This window comes from Drosophila subobscura, chromosome J (genome assembly GCF_008121235.1).
Source record: "Drosophila subobscura isolate 14011-0131.10 chromosome J, UCBerk_Dsub_1.0, whole genome shotgun sequence".
In the NCBI taxonomy this organism is placed as follows: domain Eukaryota; kingdom Metazoa; phylum Arthropoda; class Insecta; order Diptera; family Drosophilidae; genus Drosophila; species Drosophila subobscura.
In genome coordinates, this window is record NC_048532.1 from 8,666,148 (window position 1) to 8,678,696 (window position 12,549).

Here is a 12,549-nt window from a genome sequence, read left to right on the forward strand (position 1 = left end):
TTGGAAACATCTTCAGCGATTAAAAATGAAATTCCAATGAAATTCACCGAATTTCTAATTAAATCTAATCAAGCTGTCATTAATATGCTATCAATTTCATATCAGTGGAAGAACTCAAACTATAAGCAAAGCACACCCATGAATGAACACTTCAGTGTGAAATTAATCGTTGAAGAATAAACTAATAGAAAGCGTCGACAAATAAATTTAAGGAGATGCAAGGTAAAATCCTTAAATATTAAATATTCTAATTATCTTTCATTATTTTCTGTATTTCTTTCTTATAGTTAATACTATCAATCTCTTGACATGGCTCCTGCTGGTGGTAGCACTCGTCTGGAGCTGGCAATTCGACGGAGCTGTGGCCATGCCACAGGTTGAACAGCGCCATGAAACCTGCGATAATGAGCGGCGATACGAGAATCAGGTCATGTGCGAGGGCAAAGCGTTTGGCGCACTGGTGCCATATCCGGATAATTGTGGCCTCTTTCTCGTCTGCGATTGCCTATATCCCACGGTGAAGCAATGTCCTGCCGAGCTCTGGTGGGATAATTCCACTCAGATATGCAATTATCCGCAGTCGGTGAATTGTGTGTACTACACGATTGAAACACCCGAGCCCACGGATGGAACTACGAGAATTACACCCGGAATTATCACTGAATTAACAACTTTGAGTACTCCAAGAGTTACCGCACAACCAACGACTTTGAGCACGCCAAAAGTCACCAAAAACCCAACAACTTTGAGCACTACAAAAGTCACGGACGTTCCCTGCATAACACCCACTACATTACCTCCTACATCCAGCTGGGATCCGCCACCACCGCCGCCTGGCACTCCCGATGATTTCTGTAGACCGTATCCGGATGGTTCGGTGCATCGTTATCCGTACGATTGCCAGGCGTACATCAACTGCACCCATGGCTGGCCTGTGCTCAACTATTGCATACAGGACAAGGTCTTCAATGAGTGGCTTCTAATCTGCGATACTCCCGACACAACCGAATGTGAGGAGCTGCCGTTGCCCACCGTCAAACCAACCGAAACTGTGCCGACAACTACCACTACAGAGATCAGTCCAACTTCTACCACGACAGAGTTGGATCCAACTTCCACCACAGAAGCGGACGATGTAGAGTGCGGACCCACTCCAGAGTTTGTGGATGAGGATTACTGCCAGCCTTTGGGTAATGGTTTCTACGAGTATCCCTACAATTGCAGTGCGTATCTCTCATGCCGCAATGGCTGCACGGACTTGGATTATTGCATATCGGATAAGTTGTTCAATTCATGGCTGCACATCTGCGATACTCCCGACTCTGTGCACTGCGATCCACTGCCATATCCCACAGTTCCACCAACTTCCACGACTCCTGCAAGTACGACAACTTCTGTGGATGTTTCCACGACTGATGGCACCACTGCCACCACAGAGTCAGCCACGAGCACCACGCAGGGACTGCCCTCCGATGTGAATCCGAATGATTGTAATGGTCTGCCCGATGGTAGTCGATTGCCATATGCTGGCAACTGTTCGCAGTTCCTTCTCTGCAAGGACAATCGTGTGGAGATGGGTCAATGTCCTCCTTCGACGCTTTTCAATCCGGATTTCCTAATCTGCGATGAGGCTGATGATGTCTTGTGCTATGGCGATCGCACCACCACACCGATACCCACGACAACAACCACTGAGGCAACCACACCCACGCCCACCACAACGACAACGAAGGCCACAACACTGGGACCCGCGGAGCTGTGTGCGGGGCAGGATGTGGGAACCTCCTATCCGTATCCCGAGGATTGCTCACAATACTATTTGTGCCTGGGAGGTTCACAATGGGTACTGGCGCCCTGCATTTATGGCAGCTACTTCGATCCCAAGACAATGAATTGTGGTCCCAATGTCTCTCCGACAGCCTGCCAAGAAGGAGAAGCAACGACAGCAGCGACCACAACCACCGAGAAGATAACCACTCCCACACCCACAACGGAGAAACCCTCGACAACTCCTGTTGCAACAACGACAACAACTCAAGAACCATCGGGTGGCATTTGCGGTGACCGAGATGAGGGTGAAAATATCGCCTATCCCAAGGATTGCAACAAATACATCGTCTGTGTGTCGCCCATACCCATTGCCTTCTACTGCCCAGCGGGATCCTACTTTAGTTCCAAGTTCCAAAACTGCGCCAGCTGGGAAGACAGCGATTGCGATCAGGATGCCAGCACCACAACGGCAAGCCCAGGCATAACCCAACCACCACTGGAGCCAACGATATGCACAAACAGCAGCCGCGATACCTTTCCCTATCCGGACAACTGTCAGTGGTTCATTCGCTGTGTGGATGACTACATCTACATGATGGACGTCTGCAACTGCGGGGAGTACTACGATCCTATTAGCGGCAAGTGCGGAGCAGATGTTCCATCGGATGCCTGTCGCTGGGACTATACATCCACCACGACAACCACTAGTGAACCGACCACCAGCACAGCGGTGACCAGGCCGCCGCCGCAGAAGAACCCCTGCGACAATGTTGCGGATGGTGTTTTGGTGCCGTATCCCAATGATTGCTCCAAATACATCAAATGCGATCGCCCCATAGCAACGGCTTTCGACTGTGACGAGGGGGATGAGTTCAGTGTGGAGCTGGGAAAGTGTGTGGACGCTGCTATCGCCGGTTGTTCAGTTACAACCACTGTCAATCCTTGGGGATCGACAACGCCAACAATACCATCGACAAAGACAACCACAGGGGATTCTTCAACAGATTCTTCGACAGAATCCTCAACGGAATCATCTACAGATTCTTCGACGGAATCGTCAACAGATTCCTCTACTGTCTCTTCCACTGATGCTTCCACGGAATCATCAACAGACTCTTCTACAGATTCCTCTACAGCTTCATCAACCGTTTCAATCACCACTCCAGAGCCAGATTCTACTTCAACAGCGCCTGGAACAACCACCACAGATTCACCAACAACACCCAAACCATCTGGCGGAGTGTGTGAGGGCAAAACGGATGACTCTCTGGTGCCGTATCCCAACAACTGCAGCAAATATATCATGTGCCAATACCCTATACCTGTGGCCTTTGACTGTGACGACGGTTTGGAGTTTAGTCCAACAGAATTACAATGCATGAATCCTGATTTGGCAAATTGTAGTCCAAAGGTGACGACGCCAGCAATACCAACATCTACGACTAAGGAACCATCAACAACTGGGTCGACAACGGAGTCTACCACTAAAGAGCCTCCAACGGGGTCTACTACAACAGCGCCCACAACAACTGAGCCCTCAACAACAGAGTCTACAACTAAAGAACCTTCCACAACAGAGTCCACATCAACTGAGCCTTCGACAACAGAGTCTACGACTAAGGAACCGTCAACAACAGAGCCTACAACGGAGTCTACAACTAAAGAACCTTCCACAACAGAGTCCACATCAACTGAGCCTTCGACAACTGAGTCTATGACTAAGGAACCGTCAACAACAGAGGCTACAACGGAGTCTACCACAACAGCGCCTGCCACTAAAGAACCTTCCACAACAGAGTCTACAACAACTGAGCCTTCATCAACCGTGTCTACAACGGAGTCTACTACTACGGAGTCTACTACTACAGAGTCTGCAACAACCGAGCCATCAACAACAGAGTCAACAACCAGGGAGCCTTCAACAACAGAGTCTACAACAACCGAGCCCTCAACAACAGAATCTACCACAAAAGAACCTACCACAACAGAGTCCACTACCTCAGAGCCCTCGTCTACCGAGTCTACTACACATGAGCCCTCATCCACTGCCAAGGAACCAACTACTTTGGACCCCTACACCCCCAACATTTGCTGTGGCCATCCTCTTGGAACTCTGCTGCCATATCCGAATGATTGCATGCGCTATGTGGTGTGTGATTATCCCATTCCTTATGCAGTCGATTGCGATGGGGGAACTTTCTTCAATGAGAGCTTGCTTCAATGTACAGCCATGCCAACGGAAAGTTGCATCTACAAAAGAAGATAAACAATATTAGTAAATTGAATAAAACAAATAACTATGCATTCAAGTCTCACCTTTTTTCCATACAAAATCAATTGTCTAAGTGCACACATGCTTAACCATTTAGTGTACACTTCTAGGGCTTTGCAATCGGGGTATTTTTTTTAATGTTACTGCTATCAATTACACGTAAACCCTTTTCCCTAATTTGTCACACAAAAAAAAGAAAGAAAAGAAGAGAAGAGACAGAAAACGAGTGGAAACCGAAACGTAGATAATTTACCACTTAACAGGCAATTCCCGTGACAGGGAACAAGCCGATTGGCATTGTGTAAGTGGAAGCTACCTCCTGGAAGACCCACAAATGCACAGGACTCAGCACAGGATGTGGCATATTTTTAGCAACAGGCTAAAAGCAATTTCTCCCCCACGCCAATTCTACATACGAGTAATATTCTTTCGCTTACAAGTTTCAGCCATTTATCGTAGTTTGATACACACTCGCAGCCCCTGCTTGGCGGCAGAAAGAGGACTCCTCGTCTAATCAGATTTGGGGTTGGCCACATGAAAACACAATTGCCAGGGAATTATCTGAGGGGAATACTCGTGCAACTTCAAGGGGGGACAAGGACAAGGAGAAGGCAAAGGAAAAAGCAAGAAAAAAGGAAGCCAAATCGAGGACAAGGAGTGCGAGACAAGTTATGTATGGGAGAAAGGCAATGACAGTAACGACACAAAATGAACACAATTCGAGCAAATTGTTTGGCAATAATGTTAACTTAATGCGTTCCATTTGTCGCACTTCAATCGATAGACAAGGAGCGCTCCTTGGCACGCTCCACTCTCAAGTGATTTGTAACGAAACACAACAAGGATTTGTTCTTACTGGGGGGAGATGATCGGGTGGTTTACTAAAGTCAGCAACAAGTCACGTGAACTCGAACCTGAAAACCATTTAATTGAAGATAAGCCTACCGACTTATAAAATTTAAATGGGATTTCCAGTGAGCGCCATAAATTATCTGTTGATTGGCCATAAAAAAACAATTTCCCTAGCATTTTCGACAGTTGAATCGCTGCCAAGTGTGTAAGCTGCCAAAAAAGCCGAGAGCCAGAAGCCCCAGAAAACTAAACTCATAAATGTACCACTTGACGTTTGCTTTTGCTTAATCTGTGCCAAGTTTTCAAGACATTTTATTGCCAGAGTTTTAGCGAGTGCATAAACAACACTTGAAACTAATTATAAGGTAAGACATTTGCTGCACTAATTGCCATTGTTTTTCAGGACACAAGTCAATTAAATGGATAGATGGGCTGTGATGGCAAGAAAACTTTTGTCTCAACTTTTGACACTCAATGATGGGCAGAAATAACTAACAATTATCCCAAAGTCTCAGTGGCACACACATCACAGAGATTACGAAAAATTGCAATGGAAACATTTTCCAAAAGCACTCTGACACATGTGGGGTTTACATTTATCTCTTCTCCGCCAACCATTAAGGGTTTTGGATTTTAGTTTATGAAAACTTTTCTGCTGGCGCATATTAATGTGCAATATGTACCCCATCATCATCCATTTATGTAAAATGTATTTTATAGTTCCCGCGAGAATGCCGCCATGTTGCATGCCCCAGACAGAAAGTTGTTCGCCTTTTTCTCTTCTCTTTGCAGCCTTCTGTGTATTCCATATTAAATGCCATTTTTGATTATATCCAACATATAGGGAAAATTCCTCGTGAAAATTTGTAGCTTTTGCAATATTTACATTTACAACTGAACATTTTATAAAAAGCTTATGCAAAACCGGAAAAGCGGGTTTATGAAAATTTATGAAAACACAATCAAATGTTATGGCCAGTTAGGGGAAACTCCACTCAACCGAAACGAGCCGGACTGTACTGTAGTTCTGGACTTTGGAGTTTCATCTGCTGCAGGGGGTGTGTTGGTGGAGCCTTAAAATTCAGTTAGTTTGGGAATTCAGTTTGCAGTTGAGGTTCAGTGGTCTGCGAACTATGCAGTTGCCTTGATTCGAAAAACATTTTGTGTACATTCGTTAGAATGTAGAAAGTAATTGGAACGGTGTAAGGTTCATCTTTAAACTAAGACTTACTAGAGTGCCGAAAATACCCAAATGTAACTTGTAAATGTTTTACTAAATAATTTTAGATACCTAAAATAGACCCTGAAAATACGGAACCCTAGAAATCTTTAATTTTCTAGTTTAATCGGAAAGTTTCACCATGAACTCGAACTTTTTTGAGCTAAGACCTCTCTCCTTTCCGCATAAAATCATAAAAAACTTGACCAACTTCCCTGAGTAACTTTCCTTGAACCCTGCGTAATTTTCCTTCACATGTAAGCAGTCCCTGTCCCATTTTCATATCCTCATACTTGCATTACCATCGTGTGACAAATCCATCCACTTATCCCGGAAACCCAAACGGAACACCCAAATCCCCTCCACCGCGGTGTGATAACAACTTGTAAGCGTTGTCATAACACGATCCGGTCATATAAAAACAAAATTCTCACAAATTTAACGCCTCCGACGCAGGCGTTTAGGTTTTTATGTTCCAGCCACGATTCCTTCTTTATATGACTCCCTCTTCCAGGGGAAGGGCCACCCATGCCAACCATCCGCAACATTCATATTCATAAAAGGCAGCGACTCATCATTATTTGTCAGGGATCCATGTAAACAAGTCAACGGAGAAAAAAAACAACCGAGATCCAAACGCAAAAATCATGAGTCACGCATAAAATTTTATGAACTGAAGGCAGAGGCAGAAAAGGGGGCGTGTGGCAACAGTGGCAAGGATGCTGGTGGTGGAGTCCCTTAGGGATGGTGGAGATGGAGGTGAAGAGCAAATTAAAGGCGACATTTCGTGTACGCCGCATGTGGTAAGGGGTTTTGTGGCTTAATTAAAAATCAGCGAGTGGCACATTTGTCTGCTTATACAGTGCGTTTCATTAGAGTAAAGGACTTTAAAGATTTAATTTTGTTATTGAATTATCTGGGTTAGAGCCAGGAGTTTCCAGAAATACCAATGTAATCTATTTAATAGGAAAAATAAAGGGAGAAGCAACAATTTTTAATATTCAATCGTTTAATCGCTATGACTATCTGGGAGCTCTTTCCTATTATTATTTATTTATACATTAATTTCCAATTCCAATTCCCTATGCTCTTAAATTCACGCCACGCACTGTTGCACTTGCAGCGACGACAATTTTAATTAAATGCGAAATTCCAAATGCGTAATGCCCCGCAGGTGGTTTCTCTTGGCTTAACCAATCTCTGAACTGTTTACCTTTTTCTTTTGCTTTATTTCTTACTTTCTGACTTTTTGTTTCAGTTTTATATTTGCTTGCATACAAAACATTCTTTTGCCTTTCCCCAAAATCGGAACAGGAAACACAAAGACGGTCCATCAGGCAGGCATTGCAGGAGTCAAGGAAAGTGAGCGGGTAGAAAGCGAGAGTGGAGTGTAAGTTTAATTAAATTGATTTCACTCTTTGCACTGCTTTCTCTCGCTCTCTTTTGGTGCTATTTTAATTAACGTTTTTTTTTATAGATTTCCAAAAAAGGAAAAGATTAAAAGCAAACTGTAAGCCAGACGTGCCTTTGGGGGGTTTTCCTAGTTATTCTTGAAGAATTTCCATTGCTCAAAGTTTTTGGGAATTGTAAATTTTTGTTATTACAAGTCAGAGGAGAGCTCCTTCTGTTTCTCTTCCTTCTGCCAAAATTGGCCTTCTTTCGTGTTCCTTCTGTAACGAACTTTATTTTTTGAACTCAAAGTTTTTTTCAGTGGCATGCGATGTGTGTGTGCCGCGTCGTATGTTTATTTAATATCTATAAAACAAATTAAACATTCATATTCCGTTTATTTACTTAGGCAAATTGAGTTTTCGCAGTTGACATGCTGAATACGCAACAACAAAAAGCAAGAGAGAATGATATAGCAGAGCGTACAGACACGAGGATACCTAGTAGTCTAGTGAGAATTTATAAATTGGATTTACATATCTTTGAATGTAAAGAAGTTGCGGATTCTTGTAGGTATGGTAGAGGAAATTCTATGCCAATAGAAAGCATAAAAACACATCCTTAAAATATCACATCTTATTTAAGAGAAAAAAAACCCTCCCTAAAATATCAAATATTCTTTTAGAGAAAGACACTCAGAACTTGAGAGCTTGAAACGTCACAATTTATAGATCTTTAAGGTCTTATTCTTCCACACACTCTATTGGTTTGGTAACAACTTTCTTGCTGTCTCAAAATACCCACCGATTACCTGGAAAAATATAGAAGTTAGCTACAGGAAAACGCGACGACTCATGTCTGGAAGGTTGCTGGGAAGAAGAGCGTGTGGACCAGAAGAGGGCCAACAAAAAGAGTCAAAAGTTGGCTGTGTCATCCACATCGGGGTTCTGAGAGGTCTGAGAGTCGTTGCTGTAAACAGGAAACGAGTGTCTGTTGCATGCAGGCAAGAGTGACAAATGTCATGAAATATTCAAATTGGCAAAAGTGTCCGCCATGTCGCCTGTCGAAGCCAGTTTCTCCAACACATTTTCGGGTGCCCCATTTTAGATTGCAACTTTAATTGAGGTAAGGGGAAAATGTTCCATTTATCACAGACATAAAACCTTAACAGCTCATAATTGGCAATTGAGTGCAATATGGAATATCATAAATACATAGAGGCACAACCAACATTCTGGGGCACACAACAAATGAACATAAATCAGAAACCTCTAAGCCAAGAAAAAAAACATTGGTAAGTTAAGGAGGTTACAACGTACCGCAAACACACATTCACACACACACAACAACACTCGTGGAAAATGTGTGTTCGTTTTCATTGTGTAAATATTTAAGCAAACAATAAAATGGAAACAGGAAGAGAAACAGGATTCATGAGGCATGATGCCATGGGGCTGGGGTGGAAGGCCCACTCAGTCGTAGCAGGTGTCAAATGTTGCGGCCAAAAAAGAAACAAGCAAAGTCAGTTTTTACCCTCATGTAGTGCTCGCGCGTCTCTTCCCAAACCTCTGTCGCTCTGCCAGCCAATTTATGACAAAACTGTACCAGACACACTCACACTCTGGTACGAACACACAAACACACGCAGCCACTGACAGGGAGCCATACAAACGTTTGATTTTCCCCATATGTTTAGAATAAAAAAAAATGTGTAGGAATGATACGAAGGAGAGGAGAACCACACTGAAGATACCCTTTAAAAAGGGAAATTGATTAAATTAAATAAATCAATTATATTATATTTTGGGAAATGAATAAAATTAAGTTTAAGAAAATTATAGACTAGAGGAGAAAATATTATAGAGGAAAATAGCTCCTAGAGAATTTTCACACCATCAATGGCCCCAAAACGTAATTTTCCTCTATTGCCATAAACATTTGAACCGTTTTCGTTTTAGAATATTAATTCGGCTTCGGCTTCAGCTGTAGCTTTTAACAGCAGACAAAAACTTTAAATCTTCCAAATAGTTTCCTGCACTTATAACATCTTCATCCATTAAACCATCATACCCTTCAGTATCAATTGGTAAAAATTGCTTAAAAATTGCTTTGCGGAACTTTTTGGGTACGTGCCACTTTGGATAGGCACGAAGCCTTGTTGCAGCTGCCCCTGGACCAAGGACTCCAGCCACTGCCATTGCCAGAGAGTGTTCAATGTGTTCTTTGGTTTCTCTCTTTTGAGTCGGGTGCATGACATTAGTTGTGAGCACATAAAAAATAAATAAATTTTATACACGTCATTGGTTTTTATTACTGCAGCAGTGTGTGGCGGTAGGAAAAATGATTTAGATTCAACTTTTGCATTGTTGAAACAGTTCCGAATGGAACTCAAACTAGAACGGAAACTTGGAAATGTAAAAGGAAATGTCAATCACGCCATCTGGTTAAGCTGTCAATCGATTCGCATTCAATCAAGTTGAGGGAAACTATCCATCCATGAGGAAAACTGCTTTTAATTAGAGCTCACGAGCACCTTTGGAGCGCACAGTAGAAAAGTTAACAACTATCGGGAGGAGGATGAACTTTTGGTAATCGCCTTGCGCCACGCACTCTCAACTTTTCCCGAATCAGTTTTCCTTCTTCAATACGCCCGTGTACCGACGAAGTATATATAGATTTTTGGCTACGAATTATTGACAATTGCAATTCAATTTCACACACAATTTGGCCAAAAAAATGTCGTTACGCCGGAAATGGCGTAAAAACTTTTCGGGGACTGCAGCCTGGAAAAGTTTTCACTTCGTGCTGTCAAAAAAGCTTGCGAAAAACTCAATGGAAATGTAATTCAATGCGAAAAACGGAGTAAATAAATATCTGTAAATATTTGTGCGTCTGTTTGGGGGTTTTTTGTGATTGAATGTGCAACTGATTGAGATGCGCAAAACGGAATACAAATTTCACCTCTCTCTCGAGACAGTCAGTCTTTGGCTTGTCAATTTGAATGAATGGCAAGGACATTCTTTGTCAGTCGCTGATAAATACATTTCATAGATTTTTTGGCTAATGGAACTGATGCCATGTACAGTAAACTATGTTGCAGGTGGTCTTAAATATATCTTCAAGATGTACACACGTTTTGCTCGCAACTTAAAATCTTTTTTATTTCCCGATAATATATAATTATGAAAACTCTATACCTCTCCCAAGAGTCTCTGCCTACCATTAAAAGTCCGACTGTTTAACGTAAAAGCTTCACCAGCTGCAATAAATCAATCAGATTCCCCATCTACCATCCACAAAACATACAGAAATACCAAAAATACTTTCATTTCATATGCAAAACATTTCTCTCTCCTACCCACACCCGAGCATAACCTGGATAGCCACACCTTCCCAGGAATGCAGGCATGTGGGTGGCTCCCCAGACATTTTTTTTGGATACCATGCATGGGAAAAGTCAAATATGAAAACTGTCAGCAAAGCTGGAAATTTATGGTTCTCTTAATACAAAACACACACACACACACAAATGTTGGAAAGTATGCTACAAATTTAACATTAATATGCAGCAAAGAAACGGCAAAAGATTCGGTAAGGAAGGAGGAGACCTATGTTACCCATATTCCTTATTCGCGACGCATTATTGGGAAGCGGCTCAAGTTTTCCCCAGAAGAAAATGTACTACGTGATTTTTAAGCCGGAGTAAAACTTTTCTAGGAGCGTGTTGGAGAAGTAGAGGAGGGAGAGGCCCCTCCATATATCATTTATAAAATGACTTTTTTATTGTCAAGAATATAGGGAATTTTTTTTTTTTTAAATGGAAATTGTTGGAGAATTTTGATGTAGAAAATTAAATGATTCATTTTTATACGAATTTTTTAGCTAAAAATTTAATTTGTGTAGTTTACTCACCATCTATAAGGTCCCATTAATATATATTTCTTATAAATCGTCTATTTGAGGTTCTCGTACTCATTTCGCTGAAGCTTTTGGGTTTACCCATTGCGGGTTTACATTTTTTTATCTTTCCCAAGATACTTGGTTGAGGATTTACTATTCTCTGTCTCTGTCTGTCTTGCTTGGCGGATTTTCCTTCTCCTTTCGTTCGTTTATTTCATGGGTGTGACTCCTCCTTTTCTGTTTATCCGCTTTACTTATTTTTGTACCTTTGTGTGAAAAAAACGAGTTACATATGTATGTATGTACATATATAAGAGCATCTGTGATTGATTAAAAAAATAAATGTTTGTTTCATCTTTCCTCAGATGTACCTCAGGCGCACCTCTTCCCCCACGAACCACACTTAAAACCGCATTCTACAGTTAATTTTAAGACTCTTTACTGTGTCAGAAAGAGAGAGGGGAGAGAGGGAGAGAGAGGGCGGGAGGGTGGAGTTGCAATCGCCTTAAGAACTTCTCTTAACAAATGTGCGAAACGTGACTTAAGCATGGAATACAAAATTCTAAAGTGCATACAAAAGTACACACGAAAATGAAGAGCGAGAGGACGAGAGAGGGAAAGTGCCGGGCATAAACGGCAAAGTGGCAAAGAGAGTGGGGAAGAGCGGGAGAGCCAGCCACACACTTGGTGCTTGGCCAAAAACTTGTAAAATGCAAAGAAGCCAGGGGCGGGGAGGGAAAGAAGAATGGGCATGTGGAAAGAGGAATGGCTATGGGATAAATGTAATCCCTGCTTGCAAATATATTTGCAGAAATTTATAATTTATTAAAAAAGTACAGCGCTCCAGCCAAGGGGCAGCAAAAAGAACAAAAGCTGCTGCACTCCCTCCACCCGCGCAGAATCTGTACTTTCCAACACACTCCTCTGATGCTGCCTGGGGCATACAGTAAAATGCAAGCAGCGTCGCCAAAGAGAGAAGCTCTGTTCTGTTCTGGCAACGCTGCGCTCTCCTCCTGTCATCCTCTCTTCACCCATGATGAGAAGTACCGCTACTTTGGCTAAACCTCACACACTCCTTCTATCTCGCTTCGCTTCGTTATGCAAGGGGCATCCCAATGGTGAAATAATTAAAGGTGCCGCAGTGGTC

The 12,549-nt window shown here is 42.5% G+C and overlaps 1 protein-coding gene across 1 annotated transcript; it reads left to right on the forward strand.

Annotated features, from left to right (window-relative positions):
- Nucleotides 1-215: 215 nt before the first annotated feature.
- LOC117893387 (mucin-2) lies at nucleotides 216-4,036 on the forward strand. Its single transcript, XM_034799982.1, has 2 exons — nucleotides 216-222; nucleotides 288-4,036. The coding sequence occupies exons 1-2, from the start codon at nucleotides 216-218 to the stop codon at nucleotides 4,034-4,036; spliced, it is 3,756 nt and encodes a 1,251-aa protein (XP_034655873.1).
- The last annotated feature ends 8,513 nt before the right edge of the window (nucleotides 4,037-12,549 follow it).